The following is a 24,901-nucleotide window of genomic DNA, read 5'->3' as shown; positions in this document are numbered from 1 at the left end:
CTCTGAAATGTGGAAGCCAAGGGCCTCCCTCGATCGCTCATGGACATTAATTGTTCCTCTCTTGTTTCATGATAATAATAATAGTAGTAACAGCTAACACTGATAAAGCTTCTTTTCAGTTCCAAGGAATTAGTCCCCTCATAACTCTAAAACGTAGACAGTATTACTGTTCCCACTTTAGCAAAGAGGACACAAATAAAGGAATTAAAGGAATTAGACCAAAGTCTCTGTAGCCAATAGTGGAAGAGCCAAGTTTTGAACCCAAGTAGTCTGGTGTCAGTACTCTCAACCACCATGCTATTATTAAAATTTTCCTATTTTTTAGTATTTATCACTAGGTTCCAAGCATGATGCTAATCGCTTAACACATTTTATATAATACCACCTTCAAAATAACTCTGTGAGATAGGATAATTATTTCCATTCTACAGATAAATACTACATACCTGCTGAAAATATACCTGTGCTCTGTCGATCTTGGCTTTCCCTAAACTTGCCTAAGCCCCCTCTTCCCTGAAGCATTTTTTGACCATCTCAGCTCACAGGTATTTCTGCCTCGAGGGATGCCAAGAGCCACCTGGGCCCACCTGAGGAGGTGATGTCAGTGGTTTAGTTGAGTGCATCTTACCACCCCAAGTCGATCCTTAGCTTCCTAAGAGCTAACACTGAACCCCATCCTTTCTTGTACTTCATTGTACTTGTACATTGTACTTGAACTTTCTTGTATTTCATCCCACTTTATTGGGCTGACAGTTTGGATAAATTCAACTGAACCTAACCATAAGATAAGGGTTCTGGATGAAAAAAGAAGAATCAGGTTTCTCTGCTTATTTACAAAGATTGTTGATGGAGAAGAAAGAAGAGAAATACATCATTTTGGAATTATGAGCCAATTCTCCTGCCCAGTGACTGTGCATTCATCACAGTTTCACTGTCTCTCCCGCCATGGCAACCCAGATGTGAGTAAAATATTGATAGGTGCTACCTTGCCCCCAACACAATGTCAACTACCCTTGAGTTTATGAATATAAATTAAAGTGGAAATGAACTGAAGGCAATTCAAATGGATAAGATCACGGCTCTTCACATCCATTCAAGAGAAGGCTTTAATAGAGCTGATCCTGGAAACTCCCTAGTGGGAATGCGATGATGACCTCCTCTGAATATTAAAGTTCTTTAATTTAAGCACCCAGTGTGGATAAAGGCTAAAGAACGTGCCGACCCAGGATAAGGAGCCCTCACTGTCCTGTCAGTATGGGCCAGACTTTAAAGATTTCTAAAGTATTCACAGTTGGGCAGAGGCGGGGCATGGGGACACACTCCTGGCCTGTTTTGCTCTCTTTCCAAGATCTCAAGAGCACACAGTAATTTGCATTTAAACGTAGATGGCTTTGTGAATCAGGCAAACTTCCCTGCCCCAGCGCCTCAGCAAGGAGTGCCTGAAAACTTCCCTGGTTTGGAAACAGATGAAACAACTCATATAGGAAGCAAAGAAGCACACAGCAGAGCTATTCTATCCAGAATGAGTGAATCTGGTCTGGTTTTACTCCCCAGACTGCAAATGACCTAAAATGTGAACTAATGGAGCAGGCAGCTGATGGAAAGTCAACTCATATGACATTCTTTGACATTCTTTAGAAAAATAAGTTTAGAGGATTGGGATCACCCTCCCACATCCTCATACTTTCAAGCACTCATACTTTGAAGACTCTCTAGAAATCTTGTGGGCTTTTCTAATTAGTGGGGTTAAGGGTAAAAGAAAAAAAATAAGGATCCTGAAACAAACAGGAAAAAATGTGAATTCCATTCTGGCAATGTTTATAGTATGCAGTCTAATGATAATTAAGAGTCCTTTAACGCAGGCCCTAAAGGGGTACCTCAAAGAATATATTCAGATCTGCGCCTGCTCAGACACAAGGGGACCCCTTTGGCCTAGGTCTGTATTGTGGGATGAAGGGAACAGGGTCCCTAAACATCCCAAGCCCTCTTTCACGCCTTCCATCTTATCACACAAGTGGTGCTTCTCACCATTGACTTTGTTTTAAGGACTAGTGGGAACACAAGCTCTTTCTTCTCTTCCCATCTGGATGTGGGACATGACCCATTTGTGAGTTCTGACCTCAGAGGCCCAGGAGGGGGTCCCCTACCTCCTCCATGAGGATGATGAAGGTTGCATTGTGCCCCTGCTCCGCCACCAGACGCCCATCAGTCGTCGCCACGTGGAGGCCATGTGGGGCTTTTCCAGGGCACATCTGGGCCTTGGCGGTATACTTCTCCCTTAGGCCGTCTGTGCACTTGTTGGACACGATTCGCCGGTACCTAAGGGGTATTGATCGTTGTCAGTGGTGTGGTTTATCACATGTGTGTGTGCTTGTGTGAAGCACGTTCAGTAGAGTGTGCAAGAGAGCAAGAGCGAGACAGAGATTCCACACAGTTGCACCTGACGTCTGAGTCCCAGAGAAGACAGCCATTTAGGAAGCTAAACAAATGCTGAGAAGCCACTATCCCTTCATCTCAGGAAGAGCAGCTCTTTAAACACTATTATCGATCCTACCTGGTGAACCACGGATCAGATCAGTGTCTAAACCAGCCAAGAAAAATCAATGTCTGACTCACGCACGAGGCAGGAGGTGGCAGACCCACTGGTCTAGGGAAGCAAGAAAAGCAGGTTCTTCTCCCTGTGAGAGACAGACTTGTTTCTACCTTCCTGAGGCCAGAAAGCAGCTAGAAGATCAGCCTTCTTCTAACTCTGATTCCTCAGGAAGCCTCTTCCTGTCTTCCCTTGACCGCCAGGACACCACCGCATCCCCTAACACCTACTAGTTCTTACTCTGGAGCCACTGGACTCTTATAGCAGATTTTCTTTCCTTGCTAACATTTCATTTCCCATTCATCACTAACACCAGACCAGAAGCACACGTGTGAAACTCCTGTTTGATCCTGCTGTGGTAAAACTGTCTCAGAGAAGAAGCCTGCATGGGAAAATCTCCCCATAAACACTGTGACCGTCTAAGATAAGAGCATCTTTGGGCACGGTGATGACATGCATCTCTCTTGACCGCTGACCCAAGCATGTGAAGCCAAGGCGAGAGCTTGCCCACAGCCCTGACCTGCATGACAGACTTTATTTCCAGGCATATCACTATCCGTAAAGCTGCATAAAATCAATGTTCTGGTAAAACCACATAAAATAAATGCACCCCAGACACCACTACCACCATCATCGTCATCATCACATCACATCTTCTTTCCCTCTGTGTGTCAGGAGTAATTAACCAGTCTCTCCATGTTGCCTTCTTCTAGTGGCCTTGAAAGCAAATTTCTATATGAATGATATATGTTCTCCATTATACCTGGTATTTTGTCTCTCCCTGACCCCCACGTACTGCTGAACTACTGGCCCAACATCTTCATCAGGAGATCTCAAGAGGATGTCAAGCAAATGTTATATGTAGTTACTGCTAATGTGAACTTACAATATATCCTCTTGTAGACACATATTATTTTAATTGCCAACTGAGTTCACAGTGGGTCCAGAGCTGCCCTGTCGAATATGTTAATCACTTTTCACCTGTGGCTACTCAGCACTTAAAATGTGGTTAGTGGTGCTCGTTGAAATGATAAGAATGTTTAGTTAAATAAAATATATTATTAAACTAATTTCACTTAAAAATATTTTTCAGTGTGGAAATTAGAAATTTTTAAGTTATATATCCTTGGAAGAAAAGTTATGACCAACCTAGACAGCATATTAAAAAGCAGAGACATTACTTTGCCAACAAAGTTCCGTTTAGTCAAGGCTATGGTTTTTCCAGTGGTCGTGTATGGATGTGAAAGTTGGACTATAAAGAAAGCTGAGTGCCAAAGAATTGATGCTTTTGAACTGTGGTGTTGGAGAAGACTCTTGAGAGTCCCTTGGACTGCAAGGAGATCCAACCAGTCCATCCTAAAGGAGATCAGTCTTGGGTGTTCATTGGAAGGACTGATGTTGAAGCTGAAACTGATGCTGGGAAAGATTGAGGGTAAGAGAAGAAGGGGACGACAGAGGATGAGATGGTTGGATGGACACGGGTTTGGGTGGGACTCCGGGAGTTGGTGATGGACAGGGAGGCCTGGCATGCTGCAATTCATGGGGTCGCAAAGAGTCAGACATGACTGAGTGACTGAACTGAACTGAACTGAACTGATGTGGCTTATAGTATAGTTCTTTCAGTCAGCACTGGTCTATATAATCAAATTTTCATAATCTATAGCTTCTTGCTGACCTTTATTCATTTAGAATATACTGAGCTTTACATGTGATAGACATTTTAGAGGATGTCACATCTTAATGTACACTTGATATCATCCACTCTTGCTCTTTAACTATGGCCAGCTGGTGGATGATTTGTAACAGAAGCCAACATTTAAATAACCTAGAGGTATGTATAGGCATTTTTAGAGAATCTTTAAAAAAAAAAAAAAAAAAAGAGTAATTTTTCCCTTTTATCTTCTTGAATTATTTGTTTGGCTATTAGCGGTTTTGGCACACTGAACTTCCTAAAATTGGGTCCACATATCACATGATCATACGAGAAGCACTAATGCAATTACCTGCTTGCTCTGTCCAGGTGTGCTCTGGCTGAGACCTGGCCTAGCTGGTCATATATGCCTGTTACATTTCTCTTTCTCAAACCTCAAACTTTATTCTCTAACACCTCAGGTCTTTAAATTTCAGTCTGCAGGATCTGTAGTTTGAGTGACTTAACTCCCAAGACAGTCATCTACAATAAAATTATGTCAACAGTGCTTAAACTTCAGCTCAGATCCCAAGAATAGTTCTCTAAGAACCAAATATTTGGCTTAAAAAAATGTATACTTCTCAGAGTATCTCAGACCACTCGATACATCTCTTCCATCATGTTTTTTCTTCTTTCTAGACATCAGTTATGTAGATAGTACTCTGGCCACTATTTTAGATGGCTGGATGGCATCACTGACTCGATGGATGTGAGTCGGAGTGAACTCCGGGAGTTGGTGATGGACAGGGAGGCCTGGCGTGCTGCGATTCATGGGGTTGCAAAGAGTCGGACACGACTGAGCGACTGAACTCAACTGAACTGAAAGTAAAAATACTGAGATGGTGAGTAACTTGTGTGAGACGTTAGAAGATCCATCCACTGGAAGAGTTGAGACTGGATTCTAGTCCCTTGTTACTCAAAGATGAGTGCTGGGACCAGCAAAGACAACAATGTGTGGGAGTTTGTTGAAATAAAGAAGTTCAGTGCCACTGCAGATCGCCTAAATTAGGAGCTGCGTTTTAACAAGATCCCCAGGTGATTCATAGCACATAAAATTGTAAAAACACTGTCTTCAACCACCAATCTGCTTTCCAAATCTGTACTTGGTCACCGAAGTGGCAAAGTAAAGGGGAATGACAACAAATCACGGAAATTTTTTTTTTTCAAGCATCTGAGGAAGTAATAAGTAACAAAAAGAGAAATATACATAATTTGACAATTACAGAAAGTGCGCCTTGAGCTTCTTATTCCAGGGGTTCCCAGGATGGGACTTTGACTTTTCATTCCATTTCCATCATTGGTCCACAAGAGCGTCAGCTCATCTCTCACTAAAGAGAACCATAATATCTGCATACCACTTGTGTTAACTTATTTCCATCAGGGTCTGGAAAATATGGTGGCATCTCTTTCCAGAAGAGAAGACCTGACTAAAATAATAGCTATGATATTTCAGAGGCAAACAGCAAAAGGCATTGAAATCTGGGTAATCAGAAATCTCTTCTATGTTCAAAAAAGCTAGGCTCAGCTAAAGAACCCCTCAACTTTCTTCAGAAGCCACCTGCTGTAAACAGACTCTATGTTCTTTCTTGCTTCACTAGCAATGCTCCTCTGATCCCAACTTAGTGAACAGTGAAATAGGAAGGCGGTGAGCGGGGTTCCTTCAGGTAAATTACTTACCCAGTACTGTTAAAGTAGCTTTGACCAAGGCTGCAGTCCTTAGATGGAGACGCTGGATTGTACCAGAAAGCAGGGACACACTGGCTCTCTCCGTGTCTCTCATAGCCATAGTCACTGTCCAGAAAATAAACATTGAATACTGCTGTAGATGCACAAATGTGAAAATATCCACAAACACATATAAACACAAATATATCTCTCTAACCATCCCCAAAGCCAAACACATTCTTTAAATATTCCCAGTAGGGGCAAAATTCATGCTTTGAAAATAGATTTTCAGACTCAGTCATTTGGAGTCCAGTGTACAGAAGACATGCTGCTGCTGCTGCTGCTGCTGCTAAGTTGCTTCAGTCATGTCTGACTCTGTGGGACCCCATAGATGGAAGCCCACCAGGCTTCCCGGTCCCTGGGATTCTCCAGGCAAGAATACTGGAGTGGGTTGCCATTTCCTTCTCCAACGCATGAAAGTGAAAAGTCAAAGTGAAGTTGTTCAGTCGTGCCCGACTCTTAGCGACCCCATGGACTGGAGCCTACCAGGCTCCTCTGTCCGTGGGATCCTCCAGGCAAGAGTTCTGCAGTGGGGTGCCATTGCCTTCTCCAGACATAGTAGATTAGGAAATGGAGAGTCCAGGTTTAAAAAGGTGTGAATGCGTAAGGCACACTAGGTTGGGTGGGTGTGAGGGATGTCATAAGCTTAAAAGCTTATTTTGGGTCACAGTGGATTTACTGAAATAACTGGATGACAATCAAGAAGATGATTTTAAAAGTAAAGATTTATTTATGTGATATGGTTCCATACTTTATTCCAAAATGGATTTCATTGATTTTATCTTCATATTTTTTGAAATTCTCTCTCAAACACATATACACATTTGCATTCACTTTCAAACTTTCCCCAACTATTTATAACACAAGCCCCGTTTCCTTTAGGAAACAAATAAAAAACCCACAAAAGTTAAACCGTAGCTCTTCTCCATGTTTTTGTAAAAGCCGAGCCATAATAAAATGAAGAAAGGTCAGGTATGATCCCCTTCCTCTTCCCTCAGCACTCCAAAATGAGGGAGTCAAAGACCAGTGTGTGGTGTGAGAAGAGGGCTCCCATTGGAAATGTAAATGGTGTTGCCTTACTTCTTGAGGTTTTATAAAATGCCAAGAATTGTAAATGCCAAGGTAGAAAAAGAATAAGAAAGTAGGCATTATTGCTACAACCAACTCCAGGTCATTGAAGGTGGCTTCACTTGGCAGAAGTCATGTCTTTCTAAGTCAAGCATCCAAGGGTTTCCTGAAACCCAAAGACAAGGCAGACAATCTGGACCTTTGAATATCGATTCACTGAGTGTTAATGAAACATGCAACAATAGGAAATTAACTCTTTCCCGACTCACTCTCCCTTTCTTTTTCTATTCCCATATTTTTTGAGACATGATTTAATTAAAGATCAGTGAAAATAGAGGCAAATTGTCTATGTGGGCACCTGGGATAGGAATGAAAGGAAGAGAGGAAGAAAAGTTTAATTCTGCATTTATTTATTATTCAGTATGTGCCCTGTCCTGTGAAAGAAGAGCCATCATTCCTATTCTCAAGGGGTTTTCAGTCTTTTGGAGAGAGGAAGACTCCATGCCTCCAATCCAACAAAAGGGCAGGAATACAGTCTGAAGCAGAGTACAATGTAACACAGTATGAAGCAGTACAGTTTAGAAGTACCAATTGACTGATGAGGTTATATAAATATCTGCTGGATTTGATCCCACCCTACTTCTCACCACCTTCCTCCAAACCAAACTCAGACCAATCTTTCAACCTTCTTTGTCTTTGTATGTGGTATTTCCCTGGAGCTTTTGAAGCACTCTACCCTTTTCTGTATTAGGCAGTTTCCTAAACATCCTTCAATAGCTATGCCTGATGAAGCCATCCTTGCTTTCTAAAACCAAGTGTTGGTGGCTCTACCATTTGGGGAAACATTGAGGCTAAAAAAGGGCAGTTACTTCTGTTGTTTTAGTTCAGCAATATTAGGCTCTAGAATAGGACACTGCAGGTCTTGAATAAATATTTAGTGGGTAAATGGTACTCTCACTGCATTTTTAAATAATCACACTAATTATCCCATTGCATTGGTCTATTTCTGCAGGGAGACTGTGAGCCTATGGTTAACTTCCCAGTGTGTACCACAAAGCATCCAGGAGCTCCAAACATGTCTGTGGAGTGAGTATGAGCTCGAGTCATTGCAGATGGCTACACAAAAAGGTGAAGCGCAAGACCAGCTTCAATAGGCGAGTTTAAATGAAACTGGAAGAAAAGGAGAATGGGACATGTTTGTCAAGGTAATCTTTTGCCATGCCTCCCAATTAATGATTGAAGATCTGCCCCCTGAGAGTTCATATGGACTTAGTATTGTGCCAGCTGCTAACAGCCCATGAGAGCCTACTTAAAATTCCAGGAACTTTGTGAGTTAGTTAAGGTTGTTAAACATAGTTTAAATAATGATTTAAATTTTATACAAAATTGTACTTATATTCAAAAGATAATACCTAAAACACAGAAATTCCCCCATTATTTTGCTGCATTTATTATTACTATATGCAATAAATACTACATATAAGATGTCATGATATAATCATTATATGCTCTTGAAATCATTTATGTCTGTGTACCTGTGTATGGTAGAAATACATGTTGTGTTTCCTAATTCTTCGTTCAGTGATGTCATGTTGGCAGCATGAAATCATATATCATGAGGATATTTACAGCAATCCCCAATCACTACTAATAAGGGCTTATTTACTTCTTTGTTCCTGAGAAAATTGAAAGTTGCCCAGTTGTGTCCAACTCTTTGCGACTCCATGGACTACACAGTCCATGGAATTCTCCAGGCTGGAATACTGGAGTGGGTAGCCTTTCCCTTCTTCAGGGGATCTCCCCAACCCAGGGATCAAACCCAAGTCTTCCGCATTGCAGGTGGATTCTTTACCAGCTGAGCCACAAGGGAAGCCCAAGAATACTGGGGTGGGTAGCCTATCCCTTCTCCAGAGGACCTTCCCGACCCAGGAATCGAACAAGGGTCTCCTGCATTGTAGGTGACTTCTTTACCAACTGAGCTATCAGGGAAGCCCAGAGAGCCAGTAGTTAAATATTTTCCAGCACAGTACTGAATATCTGATTTCAAAGTATTATTTACCTGTAGAAGGATTTGGGCTGTGATGGGCCTGCACTACTACAAAATCCCCTGATAGCTTTATGTGGTAAATCTATTGAATGTCCTGTTCATCCCAGAAATATTTGTAATTTTCAAAGGAAGGGTGCTCTCCTAAGCAGCTTTATGAGGGAGAGAAATGTCATATGCTCCTTGCTCAGTGTAACCATCTTTAGCAGTAATGTTCAGTTCTGCTACCTGTTAGTGATGCAGTAATTAAAGAAGGCGCATCAGCCATGCTGCTTTGCCCCAAAGAGAAAAAGCACCACATTAATATTTAATAACATTAATGGAAACATCACTAGCTGCCCCCAAGCTGTGGCTTTCTTCACTACCTTCTGCTAAATGTATACTATTGAATAAAATCTCTCATCCTATCCAAGTCCCCTCCCAGCTCTGAAGTTTTTATGATTTCAGCAAATAAGCAGGGCCAGCTGCTGCTCCAGCTTCCTAGGGAAACGTGTTTTTCTCTTGAATTGTGACATTTGGAGAGAATGTGCCAGAAAGTTCAATTCGCCTCAGGAAAGGAAGCTGCCACAGCTTCTGCAAACACACATGTAATTTTCTTTAAGAAGTAAGTCACCTCTGTGTCTTCTTTGACTGTAAATGGGTTGAGAACTTCTAAAAGTTTAGGGGGAAATTGTCCATTTCCAGGGGCGTGTGTGTCCTCAAAATCCCACCCAGAGAGAAGCCTCAAACAATCCAGAGAGGGGACAGATAAGGAAAGGCTCAGAAACCAAACAGTTTCTGCATGTCAGAAAAGGGACACTAGTATTACTTGGACCCAATCCCCTCAGTTCACAGAATGGAAAGGAGAAGAAAAAGAGAAAAAATGACTTGCTAAAGATTGTACACAGCTGTTGGGATGTCAATCAAAGGTGATAACTGAGACTCCTGACCCCTGGCTTGGCATTAGTATAAGCCCATGAAACAGGCATTTAATTATCAGTTCAGTTCAGTCTCTTAGTCATGTCTGACTCTTTGCGACCCCGTGAACTGCAGCATGCCAGGCTTCCCTGTCCATCATCAACTCCCAGAGCTTGCTCAGACTCATGTCCATCGAGTCGATGATGCCATCCAACCATCTCATTTCCTGTCATCCCCTTCTCCTCCTGCCTTCAATCTTTCCCAGCATCAGGGTCTTTTCCAATGAGTCAATTCTTCACATCAGGTGGCCAAAGTATTGGAGTTTCAGCTTCAGCATCAGTCCTTCCAATGAATATTCAGGACTGATTTCCTTTACGATGGACTGGTTGGATATCCTTACTGTTCAAGGGACTCTCAAAAATCTTATCCAACACCACAGTTCAAAAGCATCAATTCTTCAGCACTCAGTTTTCTTTATGGTCCAACTGTCACACCCATACATGACTACTGGAAAAACCATAGCTTTGACTATATGGACCTTTGTCAGTAAAATAATGTCTCTGATTTTTAATATGCTATCTAGGTTGGTCATAGCTTTTCTCCCAGGGAGCAAGTACCTTTTAATTTCATGGCTGCAGTCACTATCTGCAGTGATTTTGGAGCCCAAGAAAATAGTCTGTCACTGTTACCATTGTTTCCCCATCTGTTTGCCATCAAGTGATGGGACTGGATGCTATGATCTTAGTTTTTTGAATGCTGAGTTTTAAGCCAGCTTTGAGGCCAGATGTCATTCTGAGCCCCTTGGAGCTGGCCAAGAAGTCATGGTCTCTGCTGGCCCAGGGGTAGGGAGTATCCTACTCTCAGACCATGCACAGTCCCATCAAGACTCACTGATCCCCAGTTCTTCCAGTCTCCCATTTTGGATTTAAGGCTCTAGGATGAGTATTTCACAAATGTCTGTCTCATTTTAGGAGACAATAGAGTGTGGTTGATTTGGGGTCAGATAGAGGTTTTTAGCAGACACAGCATGAACACTCAGCAAAGAGAAGCAATCACAACAAAAACAATGGACTAATAAACAAATCATTTTGTAATGCATAAGCCTAAATACAGCCAGAGAAATAGAAAGATAATTATATCCCAACCATTTTCATAAATGGTTTGAAAAACCAAACAATCATGGCTCAAGTATTTCTCCTAATCTAACACCAAGCTACCTATCTGCCCTTACCCCTCTATGCATCAACAGCCTTCATGTAACTGCTTTCTTAGATACGCTGCTCATTTTCCTCATACTTACTTAACAGCAAGTCTACATAGCTCTATCACCACCTCCTACAGGAAGCCTTCCATCATTACTCCAGTCTTTGGTGGGCTCTTTGTTCTGAATACTCCCAATACTTTCAGGTAGGACCAATGTTGTCCTAAAGAACTTTCTGTCTGTGCTATCCAATATGGTAACCACTAGCCACATGTGACCATTAAGCACCCAATACATGGCTAACTGAAGAAATGAATACTTCGCTGTTTTTAATCTTAATGCAAATAACCACATGTGGCTAGTGGATACTATACTGTACAGCATAGGTCTGGATCATGAAATTCAACACCCAATTATACTCTTTATTATTTGCTGTCATGCTTTTTTGCATCCAATAACTCTGCTTTATATATCTTTGATTTTTCTACAATGTGCTATCTATAGAAAAAATACAATTGATTGGACTCTATACGCAGAATAACAAGGTTGAGTAGATTTCAGACATGACTGAATTTATGTACAATGGCATATCCAAGACTCTTCCCCTCACTCGTCTACATTTCCACTTGATAAGTGCACTCTGTGGATCTGGAACCTTCTGGGCATGGAAGATAAACACTAAGATATACTGAGACTTAGGACTCTGGAGTCAGACTATTATAATTTTGAGTAAATATATTAACATTTTTTTGTATCTCCATCTCTTCACCTATAAAATGTCTAAAATAACAGACTCTCCTTCTGGTTGAGAAATTAAGTGAGATTATCCATCTAAAAATCTTGGCACATAGTAGATGCTCAGCAAAACTTCTGCTGTGAGAGTGGTTGGATGAATGAGTAATAAAAGAGAATAGTGAGGCATAATTTCTAGTCCACACGGGTTTCTCACTGAACAAATGCACTTGGACCTCTCAGGGGTCAACTACCTCCTAGGAGACTCCGTAAGACTTGAGAGGAGACCTCTTACTCTCTGTTTTCTGACTACCCACTAGTCTGCTTACTTCTCAGGGAGGATTTGCCCCTGGCCCCTCACCAGTACCACGATGGAGGATGCTTTAGAGTGGTTCTCTACAGTAAACCTGAGGCTGGGGGATTTATGAGGCTATTAAGTAGAAACATCCATATTTATGTAAACTGCATACTTATTACTGATACCCACTCTGCATAGAAGTGAGAGTAGCAAAAGTCAATGAAAAGTGAAAGCATTAGTCACTCAGTCATGTCTGACTCTTTGCTATCCCAGGGACTGTAGCCTTCCAGGCTCCCCTGTCCATGGAATTTCCCAGGCAAGAATACTGGAATGGGTAGTCATTTCCTTCTCCAGGGGATCTTCCTAACCCAGGGATTGAACCCAGGTAATGGTTCCCTACAAATAACTACATCTGAGAATCTATAAAGCCTTTCTTCTTCAAGTAGAGGAGGGATACAAGTGGAAAATACCTTTGCTTTGTGAATCCAGGCTGCACTCCTTAACTTTTTCACCAGAATCAAGGCATTCTCCATCCTTGGCATCCACTGGCATCCTCCCAAGTCTCCACTCCCTGCTGTCTCTCAGATTTAAAAGTTGCCTGGACCAGTCCAGTGAACATTACCTGATCTGATTTAGGGAAACAGCTAGGTAGAATGTGCATAAAGGCTTATGCTAACCAAGTTGGGCTTTTCATATTTTTTAGCTAACAATTCCTGGTAGGAAGGAGGCTTGAGAAGGAAGCAGGACTATGAAACTATTGCCATACATGGATTTTCCAGCACAATCATTAATGACAAACTATTTTTGATGGAAAAACTGTACTTATGACTAACACTTATGCTTACTGAAGTTGACTTGAAAAGAAAAAATAAATATTCAGCCCCTTGTCCAAGATGTCATCATAACAGCAAAAAACCCCAGAAATTTCAGAAAGCAAACTCTCTTTGCCATATTCAAAAGTGGTGCCTAAATACTTTATTAGGTCACATGATTTTTTTTTTTTTTTGCTTTTTCTCTTAGATTATGACAACTAAGCCAGCCTGAAGTCTTGTGTGTTTGTTTGTCTTATCTCAGACTCAAGTTCTTCTACTTTCTTTTTAATATAAGGTGTGATCCCATTGTTCATTGCAGCACTATTTATAATAGCTAGAACATGGAAGCGACCTAGATGTCCATCTACAGATGAATGATAAAGAAGTTGTGATACATATACACAATGGAATATTATTCAGCCTTAAAAAGAAACACATTTGAGTCAGTTTGGATGATGTGGATGAACCTAGAACCTATTATACAGAGCGAAGTGAGTCAGAAAGATAAAGATAAATATCATATTCTAACACATATATATGAAATCTAGAAGAATGGTACTGAAGAACTTATTTACAGGGCAGCAGTGGAGAAACAAACATAGAGAATAGACTCATGGACACGGGAGAAGGGAGGAGAGGGTGAGGTATGGAAAGAGTAACATGGAAACTTACATTACCATATATAAAATAGATAGCCAATGGGAATTTGCTGTATGGCTCAGGAAACTCAAACAGGGACTCTCTATCAACCTAGAGGGGTGGGATGGGAGGGAGGTTCAAAAGGGAGAGGATATATGTATACCTATGGCTGATTCATGTTGAGGTTTGACAGAAAACAACAAAATTCTGTAAAGCAATTATCCTTCAATAAAAAAAAATTTTTTTTTAATGAGGCATGATTGGCTATAGAAAGGCAAATGTATAATATCTTATATATCTCCTCTTAGAATTCTATAAAGTCTTCTTGAATGCCATATACTTATTACAATTCTAATTATTGTTGTTTAGTTGCTAAGTCAAGTCTGACTCTTTTGCAACTCCATGGACTTTACAATTCTAGTACCAATGGCCCAAACTATTCAGTTTGGCATTGGTTTAGAGTTAATGGCACATTCTATATTAAACCTCATCACCAGGAGTTAACCTAAATCATTTGAGGATGAGTTTCAATTTTAGAATAATCAAATTTGGGGACTCTTTCTTTTGAAAAATAAAGTAAATCTAAAATAACAAAGACTTGTTTGATTTCTTGAGAAATGGCATAATATAGAGAAGAGAATGTGGAATTTGGCTAGATTTGCTTTTGCTCCTCATCTCTTTCTCTCCCAGATTATGTGATCGCAGTCAAGTAATTTATATTCCAGATGCTAATTTTCTTCTCATTAAAATATCATAGTAATGACACTGACATTACAGCGTGTTAGGTCCAGGTGGTTCTTGCACTGGCAAGCTGAGAACCATAGAGCAGGGCTCCCTTCCTCCACTTCTTCACTTATAGATACATTTTGACGGCAGTTTCCAAAGAAGCATTTAGAAATAGTTTAAGCAAAGCCATCACCACTGAAATAAATGGATAACACTCAAAGGTACAACTCTGAACATAGTGCTTATATGGATATATGAGCTCTAGTTTACTTGCTAAAAATACCATGGGGACCACTTAACCCTGGGGTATAAGACTAAGAATAACCACAACAGCAAAAGCTATGTACACCATTAGGATAAATTCCTTATTCACATTAACGATGAATATGAATTCATTTATTCCTCCCTAGGACCCAATGAGATACATGTTATTCATTTGCAGTTTATAGCCCAGGATGTGAAGTTGTAGAGATTAAAAAATTTCCTAAGGTCAGAAATTGAGCATCAGAGCTGGGATATTTTTTTTTCCAGACTAGTAAATATTAAAGTAATTGCTGAAGGAAAAATATTTATGTTACAATTCTTCCTTCAACTGTGAGGTTTCCCCCAAATGGGTGAGGGTCTAACAACTCAGAGAGACACAGGAGAAAATGTGGCATGACATACAGAAAGATGTGGAGTCAGTCTGCAGAAGGACACAAGAAAGGCTGACGTTGACATTCTGAATACTCAGGATGACATCAATATGTCATGTACCATAAATCTGAGTGGGCCACTGTATATACTGCTATGACTATTCTTCTGGATTATGGTGAATAATTAAAATTATTCTTCCCAAGTATGAAAATAGCCTTTGTTTCCAAAGGGTCAAAAATACCACAGATAGGATCCTGCCATTCAAATTAAATTCAACTTAGCACAGTCCATTCAGATGATTCTTCCTGAAGTCAAGCTTTTCAAGGCAGGGATGAAGAGCAGGTTGGGAGCAGTCATGATTGTCTACTTTGCTTGCTATTACCAGTATAGTCCTGGTAGAAAGCAGGAAATGAAAGATGGATTCCCAAACATAATCAAGAAACAAGCTGGATGAAATGAGAATGAAGGACATGAGGCTGTTGGGCAGGGGCAGCTGTTCTGTGCCTATATGGACTTAATTTAGCTATTAGACACCATTTAGTGGTAAAGAATCCACCCACAATGCAAGAGACACAGGTCTGATCCCTGGGTTGGGAAGATCCCCTGGAGTAGGGAATGGCAACCCACTCCAGTATTCTTGCCTGGGAAATCCCATGGACAGAGGAGTCAGGTGGGCCACTGTCAATGGGATCACAGAGAGTCAGATACAACTTAGTGACCAAACAACAACAATAACAAAACCCTAATGCACCTCTGTCATAGTCCTGCCCCTTCCATGTTTATAGGCTGTTACCCAAGCCCTTAGATTTGTCTTTTAACCTATAATTAATATAATGAAAATATATAAACTGAACTTCAGCTTTTGAATATGACACAGAGAAAGAATTCATCCAATTGGGATGAGCATGGAATCACTCTGCAATTACTAATGAGATCACTCATTCCCACATTTGGGAAGGTTTTTGCCTCTCCTAAAAGAAACAACATTCAGAAACACTGTACAACTGTTTTGTCCTTACACTGGGGAGGCACTAAGCATACAAAAATAAAGAAAGTCAAAAATTCCTGCACTCACAGCACTTACATTCTACTTGGGAAAGACAGGCAAATTATAAAGCAATCAAAAAACACAATCTCTCTATTTGTGATTAATACTAAGATGACAATTGAACAGGGTGATATGCCTGAGACTGCCAGGGTAGGGGTGAGGTTAGATGGTCTCAGAAGGCATTTCTGAGCTGCGGTTTTTGCTGAAGTATGAGTGCTCCAACAGTGCCAGTCATACTGAGATTTGAAAGAAATATCTGTTCTTGCTGTTTCCTTTGCTTGGAATGAGTCTGGGTTAATTAAGGTGCAGGAGATAGTTGTATGGCTGCAAAACAGCGAATGAAGAGGGAATAGTAAGAAGTTAAGGAACAGTGCTAGTGGGTCAATCATCTGCAGTGGAGCAAAGAAAGAAGGTTATATTATATTTTAAGGGAGCAGGAAAGCCACTGGAGTATTTAAAGCATAGGAATGATAAGATCTGACTTGGGTTTTTAAAATATAATTTTATTTCTTCTAAGGATGGATGGTGCTGGAGAAGGTTCTTGAGAGTCCACTGAACAGCAAGGAGATCAAACTAGTCAATCCTAAAGGAAATCAACCCTGAATATTCACTGGAAGGACTGACGCTGATGCTGAAGTTCCAATACTTTGGCCACCTGATGCAAAGAGCCAACTAATTGGAAAAGGCTGATGCTGGGAAAGATTGAAGGCAGGAGAAGGGGGTGAAAGAGGATGAGATGGTTGGATGGCATCACTGATTCAATGGACATGAGTTTGAGCAAATTCCAGGAGATAGTGAAAGACAGGGGAGCCTGCTGTGCTGCAGTCCATGGATTCACAAAGAATTGGATATGACTTAGTGACTGAACAACAAGGATGGATTTCAAGGTGACCCGAATGGACATAGAGAGTGAATTAGTAAATGGTTGAGGTGATCCAGATGCCATGGACATGGGTAGCGGTGCTTTGTGTTGGAATGTGTTTTGGAAATAGAGACGTGCAGGGACTTCTGGATGGCCTGCACCTGAGGGTAAAGGGAAAAATTAAGCTCTCTTGGGATTTGGACTGAATGGATGTCTATGTGTTTTACTGAATTTGGAAAACCTGGTCTGGGTTGGGGGGCTCAAGAGAAGCTGAAAAACTGCTTCTAATAGTGGGCATTCAGGAAGAACTCTGCTTGGCAACATAAACTTTGAAATCCCTGTTACCAATTCAAGGGAAGATGGATGCTGAGTAAACAGTTGGACACAAATGTCTTCATCTAAGAGGAGAGACAGGCTGGAGCTGGAGGGAAATATTTGGAAATTTGTGAGTCATTAGCTAAGAGATGAGATCCAAACTCATTCTCTCTGGCTGTCATTAGAGGGAGGAAAAAAGAAATGGTGATAAGAGAATTCATTGGAAAGAGCACAGTTCGAGCTCACATGTGTGGAGGTGACTGCCCATGGTGGCAGCTCTCTAAGCTCTCCATGCCCAGCCCCTCCTCCTGGGGACTTTCCAGGACAGCTGCTAACTGAAGACGAGAAGTCCCCTTGGACACACCACTCTGGTAGGACAATGATCTTCCCTGTGAAAAGCTTCCCCCTCCTCCTTCTGGGGCTGTAGACATCCCATCTGGCCAGGACCTTAGGCAGCCAGGCTGGCAGGCCAGCTGAGTCATGCCTACCTCCTCAACTTCTTCTTCACTCTCATCCCCCAAACTAGTCAGTGTCCAGCTGGAACTGCTGATGAGACATAAAGAGACTCACCATTCAAAGTCCCAGTCAGCACAGACACAGGGTTCTGAGACCACTGTCCCTGAGGAGTCTCGGCTCAGGGCACACTGAGCTCCTGGCTTGCGTTTCTTGAATATTTTCCTTTCTCCCATGACGCAAGGCTCCCCCTTAGGAAGAAAGTCCACAGTGAGAGAGACAGAAAAACACAAAAGACAGTGAAATAAGCAGCATTAGTCTTTGCATTCTCTTTTGGTCACTTTATGCAGAAATTTCCCTCCTAGGAACCATTCAGGAGTATTCAAGTTTAAAAGACTGATCTTTTACTACCAGGCAAGAGGAACACTGTGGGAGACTGGCCTATTACTGTCCCTCCACCCAACCTGGCCAGTGATGTCTGCTTCTCCACCTCTACAGAGAATGCAAACATTCCAGTCATCCCCACAGACCGCTTGGCAATTGCCTCAATTGCCATAAATTCCAGTGGAAAGTAATCCACTGTTGGCATCTTTTTCACATCATCTTCAGAGCGAAACTGAAGTGGACTCGATATGTTCCCTCTCTATGATAAACAACCATGCCCGAGTCCTTATTCCTAGTCAAGAACAAAAAGAGAAGAAATTGGTACGAATTATAAGGACTCAATGGTTCTGAAGACAAAAGAATTCTGCCTGTGTTGACTAGCACTAAATATCTGCCTTGCTAGAGTCCCTCACCCTCCGCTTTCTTTGTTGTCCTGTTCCCAGGGCTCCTGGGCCCTGACTTCAGGATGGCCTGAGAAATGCTCCCACTGTTTCCATTAGAAGGTAAGATGATCAAACCGTTAGAGGGTGTGCTGGTTTTCTGGGCTTCATTTGCCACGGGTAGCACTAAAACCCCAGGTCATCACTGCTGCCTCTCTTCCAGGCTGCTCGGTGATTTCAATGAGTAGATCAGGATTCAGGGTGCACAGCAGTTCCAAAATATCATATGCCCTTGCTCAACCTGGTGTGTGAATTCCAATCCCACCCCCACAATTCACCATTTTCCCCAGATGGCCCACTACTTCCCTCCTCCAAATAGGAAGACCCAACAGGACCAAACAGGGCTTGCAGTGGCCCCTGTTTCCAGGAGCCAGGATTCCAAGCCGGTGTTGTACCTGATTGAGCAGGTGCCAGGTCTGATAGTCCTCCTTGCTACAGTGTCGGCTGAAGATTGATTTGTAGTCCACCTTCACCAACTGCCATTCCGAGCGGAGGCTGAAGTGGCCAAAAACTCTAAGTGTTTATGGGAGGAAGGAGAAAGACAAGCAGAGAGTCCCATAGTCAGTCACTAAAATGCAAAGACTAGAGAGAGAGAGGATTGAATTACAGCCTGGATTTTAAAGATTCTTCCAAAACCAAGTGTTGGAAGTCCATTGATGGTAAAGTCCACTGCCCACACAACTCCAGCCAACTGACACGGTATTCACTGTGGATTTAAAATCATATATATATAATTGCTTTTGAATATGTATATATTTGCAAAATTAATATATGTGCTTTATAGGAAGAATATGAAGTATAAAAAGGTATACAGAAGGAAAAACTTTTCCGGTTGTCTACAATCTTCTACACAGGTATTAATTTGATAGCCAGCCTTCTTCTTAATACAAGCAACTACTGTTATATCCACTGATGTCCAAAGGCAGGGCTTCAGTTTTCTCATCTGTAAAGTAAACTTTATGTGTGTGTTTTTCTTTTGGGGGTGGGGGTTGGATTAGCTAATTTAAAGTATGATCCTGCCAACTCCAAAATTCTGACTGAATCTAAGCATGTTTTAGTTGAAATTCTCATCACTTAACTCACATGAATATCACCTTCTCTCCCTCTTCCCTGAAAAATCAGTCATCTCATAAAAAGAACTCATATTTATGTAAATCAAAGAAGCACACTGTCTGCATGACTTAGATAATCAATACTGACCTTTTCAAAGTCCAGCAGTTGATAGCCCTATAAATATGAATGATCAATCGTTTCTAGAAAAATAGAAAAGAAGACTGATCACCCATACTCCACTCGGGTGGCATGTCTTATAATTACAACGCAAGGCATCTATCACAGTGATGTAAAGGAGAGACCAGTCATGCCCAGAACCAAAACCCACTGAAGTCTTTCAAGGAACTGGATGGCTTCCATCCCAGTAAGACCTAATCAGAGTCCCAGCTCTGAATTCTCCTTTTCCCAAATTCAAATATTCTTATGGTGACACCTAAAATACTAACTCCCCTCAAGAGACATTTCCTTCTGCTTTCTGAAAGATGAGGAAGCTTTGGGAGGGGTGGAGTGGATTAAACCTGTGAAATGCAGTAAAAATTGTTTTGTAGATTATATAACTTAAAATACACTGTAGGAAATGACTTTTAATGTTTAAAAGCTATGACAAACCTAGACCATGTATTAAAAAGCAGAGATATTACTTTGCTAACAAAGGTCCATATAGTCAAAGCTATGGTTTTTCCAGTAGTCATGTATTGATGTGAGAGTTGGACCATAGAGAAGGCTGAGTGCCAAAGAATTGATGCTTTCAAACTATGGTCTGGATAAGACTCTTTATAGAGAGTCCCTTGGACAGCAAGGAGATCAAACCAGTAGATGCTAAAGGAAATCAACCCTGAATATTCAGCTTCAGCTTCAGCTTGATGCTGAAGCTGAAGTTCCAATACTTTGACCACCTGATGCAAAATGCCTACTCACTGGAAAAGACCCTGATGCTAGGAAAGACTGAGGGCAGAAGGAGAAGGGGGGCGACAGAGGAAGAGATGATTGGATGGCATCATCAACTCAATGGACATAAGCTTAAGCCAACTCTCAGAGATTGTGAAGATCCAGGAAGCCTGGTGTGCTGTAGTCCATGGGAGCACAAAGAGTCAGACACCACTGGGCGAGACTGAACAGCAACAACAATAATCATTTACACATTAAATAAAGCTTTTTAGATCCTTGTCTGAGGAAAAAAAGATTAAACAGACTTCGAGGGAAAGACTGGTTTTCTCCTTTAGTAAAACTGTATGGTCTTTGCATGAACCTTACCTCACTCCTGACTAGTAGAAGCTGAGGGGTTAGAATATCCTAGATTGTGTGGCCAGTACTATGTGGGGTACCTGGTCTGCCATCCCTTCTGTTCCATCACATTCTTGCTACATTTAGTAGCAAATATACTATATCCATGCCAAGTCTATATTAAGGTATTTCTACCATTTACTAATAGATCTGATACAGTTCATGGAAAGGTCATGAGTCAATCAAATTTCAATCTTTAACAAAACACTTCTTTTTTATAAAAAGTTTCTATCTGTTTTAAAAGAGGAGAATAAGGGTAAGAGCTCATCAAAAAACAAACAAACAGTGCGAGAAACTTTGAGGAATGTCTTCTTCCCTCCTTATCCAACCTATCTAAATCCTCCCACATTCGAATGCCCCCTCCTCTAGAAAGTCTTCCCTGATTGGAGTACCCTGAGTAACAGGATATTAATGATGCTAAACAAAAAATAAACACTTCTACCTACTCTGAATAGTTTACAGTTATTGTATGGATCACAAAATACATTATGTCAGATTAATCACATTTCTTTCTATGGTAAGATAACTAGGCAGACAGAAGAAGGAAATATGAGGCACATGGTTTACCCGGATATCAATGAGGCATCTACAGAGTCTGCTGCTGCAGTCTTGAAGAAAAGATGAAAAATATAAGCCAGGTGCTGGTAAAATTATGTGGCTGAACAGGACCCAATTAAGGCATTAAAATCAACCAGGAGGGAGGGGGTGTGTAGTCAGCTGCTATCTGCAGCTGTCTGCTCTTCCTTGTTCATCATTTTTATTAATGACTTTATGACATGGAAATAATGGTCATCATTGAAAATTGCATTTTCTGATGACACAAACTGGAAGAAACAGTCAATATGCTTGATGGCAGAATAAGGAACCAAAAAGCTCTTGACAGATTAAACAGACAGGCTGAATTTAATAACATGTGACGTAACAGGGAAAAAACTGTCAGGTCCTTCCCTGGCAACTACATAAGTATTGGATAAAAGAAATGTGACTTGTTGCAGCTCAGGATAAATAATGATGATGATGACAATGAGGATGCTAGCTTAAGAATTTTCATATACAATGTGATTAACATAAGTAAACACTTCAGAGACCAAAAATACTTAAGATAATCTTAGAATGCATTAATGAATGAAGAATTTTGTATATTGCCTAGAACAAAGAGGCAGTGTCCTGGTCTGGTTTACATTGACTAGATCACAAAGGAAAATTTTACTTAGTGCTGAGTGTCAGCTTTAATGCAGAGAATAGAATGAGTACCTCCAGAATTGGGGGCTTTGGTAGTGGTGGTGGTGGAGTTTTTATCTCTTGAAATTTTAAATAAAAATATGCATTTATTGGGATGTGTTTGTTTATCCATGGAGAAGTTATATATCTTTTATCAGATTTTCAAAAGGGTTCACAGTTCCCAAAGTTTAAGGACCATTGAAAAAAAGAGGATTAAGATGATGTACTAGATTAAATAGTGGATCCCTAAAGAGATATGACCACAATCTATTCCCTGTAACCTGTGAATGTGACAGGTTAACTGCAAAAAAGTCTTTGCAGATGTGGGTTAAGAATCTCAAGATAAAATCATCCTGGCCCTAAGTCCAATGACAAGCATGCTTATAAGAGATACAAAGAAGAGAGACATGCAGAGATGTGAAGCCTATGTGAAAACAGAGGTGAAGACGAGTTACACGACATAAGCTAAGAAACACCTGGAGCCGCCGAAAGATGGAACAAGCCTAGAATGAATTCGATTTCTTTTTCCGTTTCATCTAAATTAAGGTTTATTCTTAAATGCCACCCAGTTTGTAGAAATCTGTTACAGGAGGCACAAATATAAGAAATAATAAATAAAATGAAATAATACAAAAGGTGCTATGATTCGAGGCCAATTTTCAGCTACCAATCCAAGAAGTGGTGTAAACACTATGGCTGGTTAACCTGGAGATGACTTAGGAAGGGTCAGGGGAGTGAAGACCAATAAACAGGTGCTCCAGGGAGATGTCTACAGTATTAAAAAATAACAGGAAATAAAAGTTCAGAAGTTTACAAAATAGGAGAGATTGTTCTAATAGACAAAGTTGCCCACACAGGAAAGGAATAGCTCAAGAGTTAGTAACCAGAGAATCTCACCCTCAGACGTCGTCATTTCCCAGGGCTGATGCTGAGGAAGATGCAGGGAACATCCAAGTACACAGCTGAACTGACGCTGAGCCTCTAAGCAGGTCCACGGTGTTGGTCTTCCCAACTCTTTGGGAAATCTGTTTCTGATCCCAGGGTGCTCATTTCAGAACTGAACACAATAGGTGCCCAGTCAGGACTTGGGGACTAATTCAGATTCTTCTCTTCCGCAATCTTGGCAGGTCACTTCCTTTCATCTACATGTCTTTGATTTCTATGACAGATTTCCCTGTACCATGTTTCCTAGGTCTTTCCCCAAACTCTAAATTGACTCGCTAATATTTCCATTTGAAAGTTGGCTAGTCTGCTTCTCCCATGGGGTCACTTTCATGTGCCAGATGCAAAATTTTAAACATTTAATGCTAGCATTACTAGCTTTGTTCATTTTCTCACTGGACCCCAACTGATATTAGTAGGGTAAAATCTCTTGGCAACTTTCAGACACTGATGTACTTCCCATCTCTCTATCCATTATCAGTTCATGGTGGACTCCTTCCTGTGGGGCATGACTGACTCTGATACAGAGTGTCTCTTTTACAGAGATGTGGCTTCCCTAACTCTGTTCAATATTGAATTCACTCACTGATATTCTGATTAGAGTCGTGGAAGATGAAATGACAGAAACACAGCAAACTAAGTAGGAGATAAAATAAGGACTTACTTAATTTCAAGCATTTCTCAACCCTTTTCATATCTAACCTTAGAACATATGTTAATATTCACAACGGGAATCTGTAGAAGTGAGAACCCAGTAGAGAAATCAGAGAGATTAGAAAACAAGCCCCTCACTTTGGGGTGATAAACACTAATTAGATCTACTTGGTCCTGGATTGGAGAAAGAGAAAGTCTAGACTGCTTTTAAATAATAGTACAAGAATAAAATTTCTCAGATAAAAACTCATCTCCTTAGGGAAATGTTGCCCTGAGCTTATGACCAATAAACTAGGAATAGCATATTCATCCCACTTGTGGTAACTTTTTGGGAAACAAAAAGTTTAATTTAATTGTATTTAATTTTCTTGTATTTTTGGTCAAATTTGTATCAATGAGTTAGAAAGCTCCATAAAGCTGGGAACGTTATTGTACTTCTTTGGATCACATAAAGCCTTTCAATTGTAGTTGCTTGACAAAGAATGGCTGACTCCTGAGTAAATAGTGGAACAAGCAATTCTAGAGCATGGCTTCATTTTCAAGTCTGACAAAAAAAGCCAATTCCTAGCATAGCCAAACCATGGTCATCCACAGCCATACTTTCTTGCCATTATCAGATAAACTATTCTGACCTCTTTTTTTCAAAAATGTATTCCTAGTCCCCCTTAACTCAAAGCATATTTTCATCAACATAATCAAAACCCTGAGATAATGTATGGAAATATCTTGAAAATCCCAGTGGATAATAAGTGTTCATTCCTATCCCCATCATTCTCATTGTTGGGACCCCCACAGATTCATACCCAAGGCCCTGCTCATCAAGAGGTTTCAATAAGGTTGGCTCAAAATTCCCTTTCCAAGGTAAATACTAACCTCAAATGCAGGGCTTCTTTGTCTTTTGGGTGTCTTTTCCTTCTATACAGCCTTGGAGAAAGTAGATAACTCATACAAAAATACAGATGACTGTCTGGAAAGGGTAGGCTACTCTTTAGTTCCTTTGAAGAAGTTGCTCCCAACCACAGAACAAAATAAATGAATTCTCTGAGCCATTTCTCACAATATGGATTTTCAGGGAAAAGCAATTAAAATTTATTACTTGTTTTTCTTTTTCTTTTTACCTTGTCACCTGTATTTTTTTTTTTTTTTCATGAGAGTTTTTGGCTCCACTCAAGATTCACCTTCTTCTT

General features: G+C 40.8%; 1 protein-coding gene across 3 annotated transcripts in view; it reads right to left on the bottom strand.

Annotated features, from left to right (window-relative positions):
• Window positions 1-24,901, bottom strand: part of SORCS3 (sortilin related VPS10 domain containing receptor 3) — a 632,833-nt gene that overhangs the window by 38,129 nt on the left and 569,803 nt on the right. For 2 of the 3 annotated variants that reach the window (XM_070780798.1, XM_019953194.2), the window contains 4 exons: window positions 18,956-19,073; window positions 17,854-17,987; window positions 5,958-6,071; window positions 2,148-2,319 (listed from right to left, as the gene is read on the bottom strand). In XM_070780798.1, coding sequence (XP_070636899.1) covers window positions 2,148-2,319; window positions 5,958-6,071; window positions 17,854-17,987; window positions 18,956-19,073 — 538 coding nt within the window. The remainder of the gene's footprint in view (window positions 1-2,147; window positions 2,320-5,957; window positions 6,072-17,853; window positions 17,988-18,955; window positions 19,074-24,901) is intronic. The other variant, XM_070780799.1, reaches the window with a different exon arrangement.

Source organism: Bos indicus, chromosome 26 (genome assembly GCF_029378745.1).
Source record: "Bos indicus isolate NIAB-ARS_2022 breed Sahiwal x Tharparkar chromosome 26, NIAB-ARS_B.indTharparkar_mat_pri_1.0, whole genome shotgun sequence".
Classification (NCBI taxonomy): Eukaryota; Metazoa; Chordata; class Mammalia; order Artiodactyla; family Bovidae; genus Bos; species Bos indicus.
The sequence above is the reverse complement of the archived record's forward strand: the minus strand, read 5'-3'. Positions and strand labels throughout refer to the sequence as shown.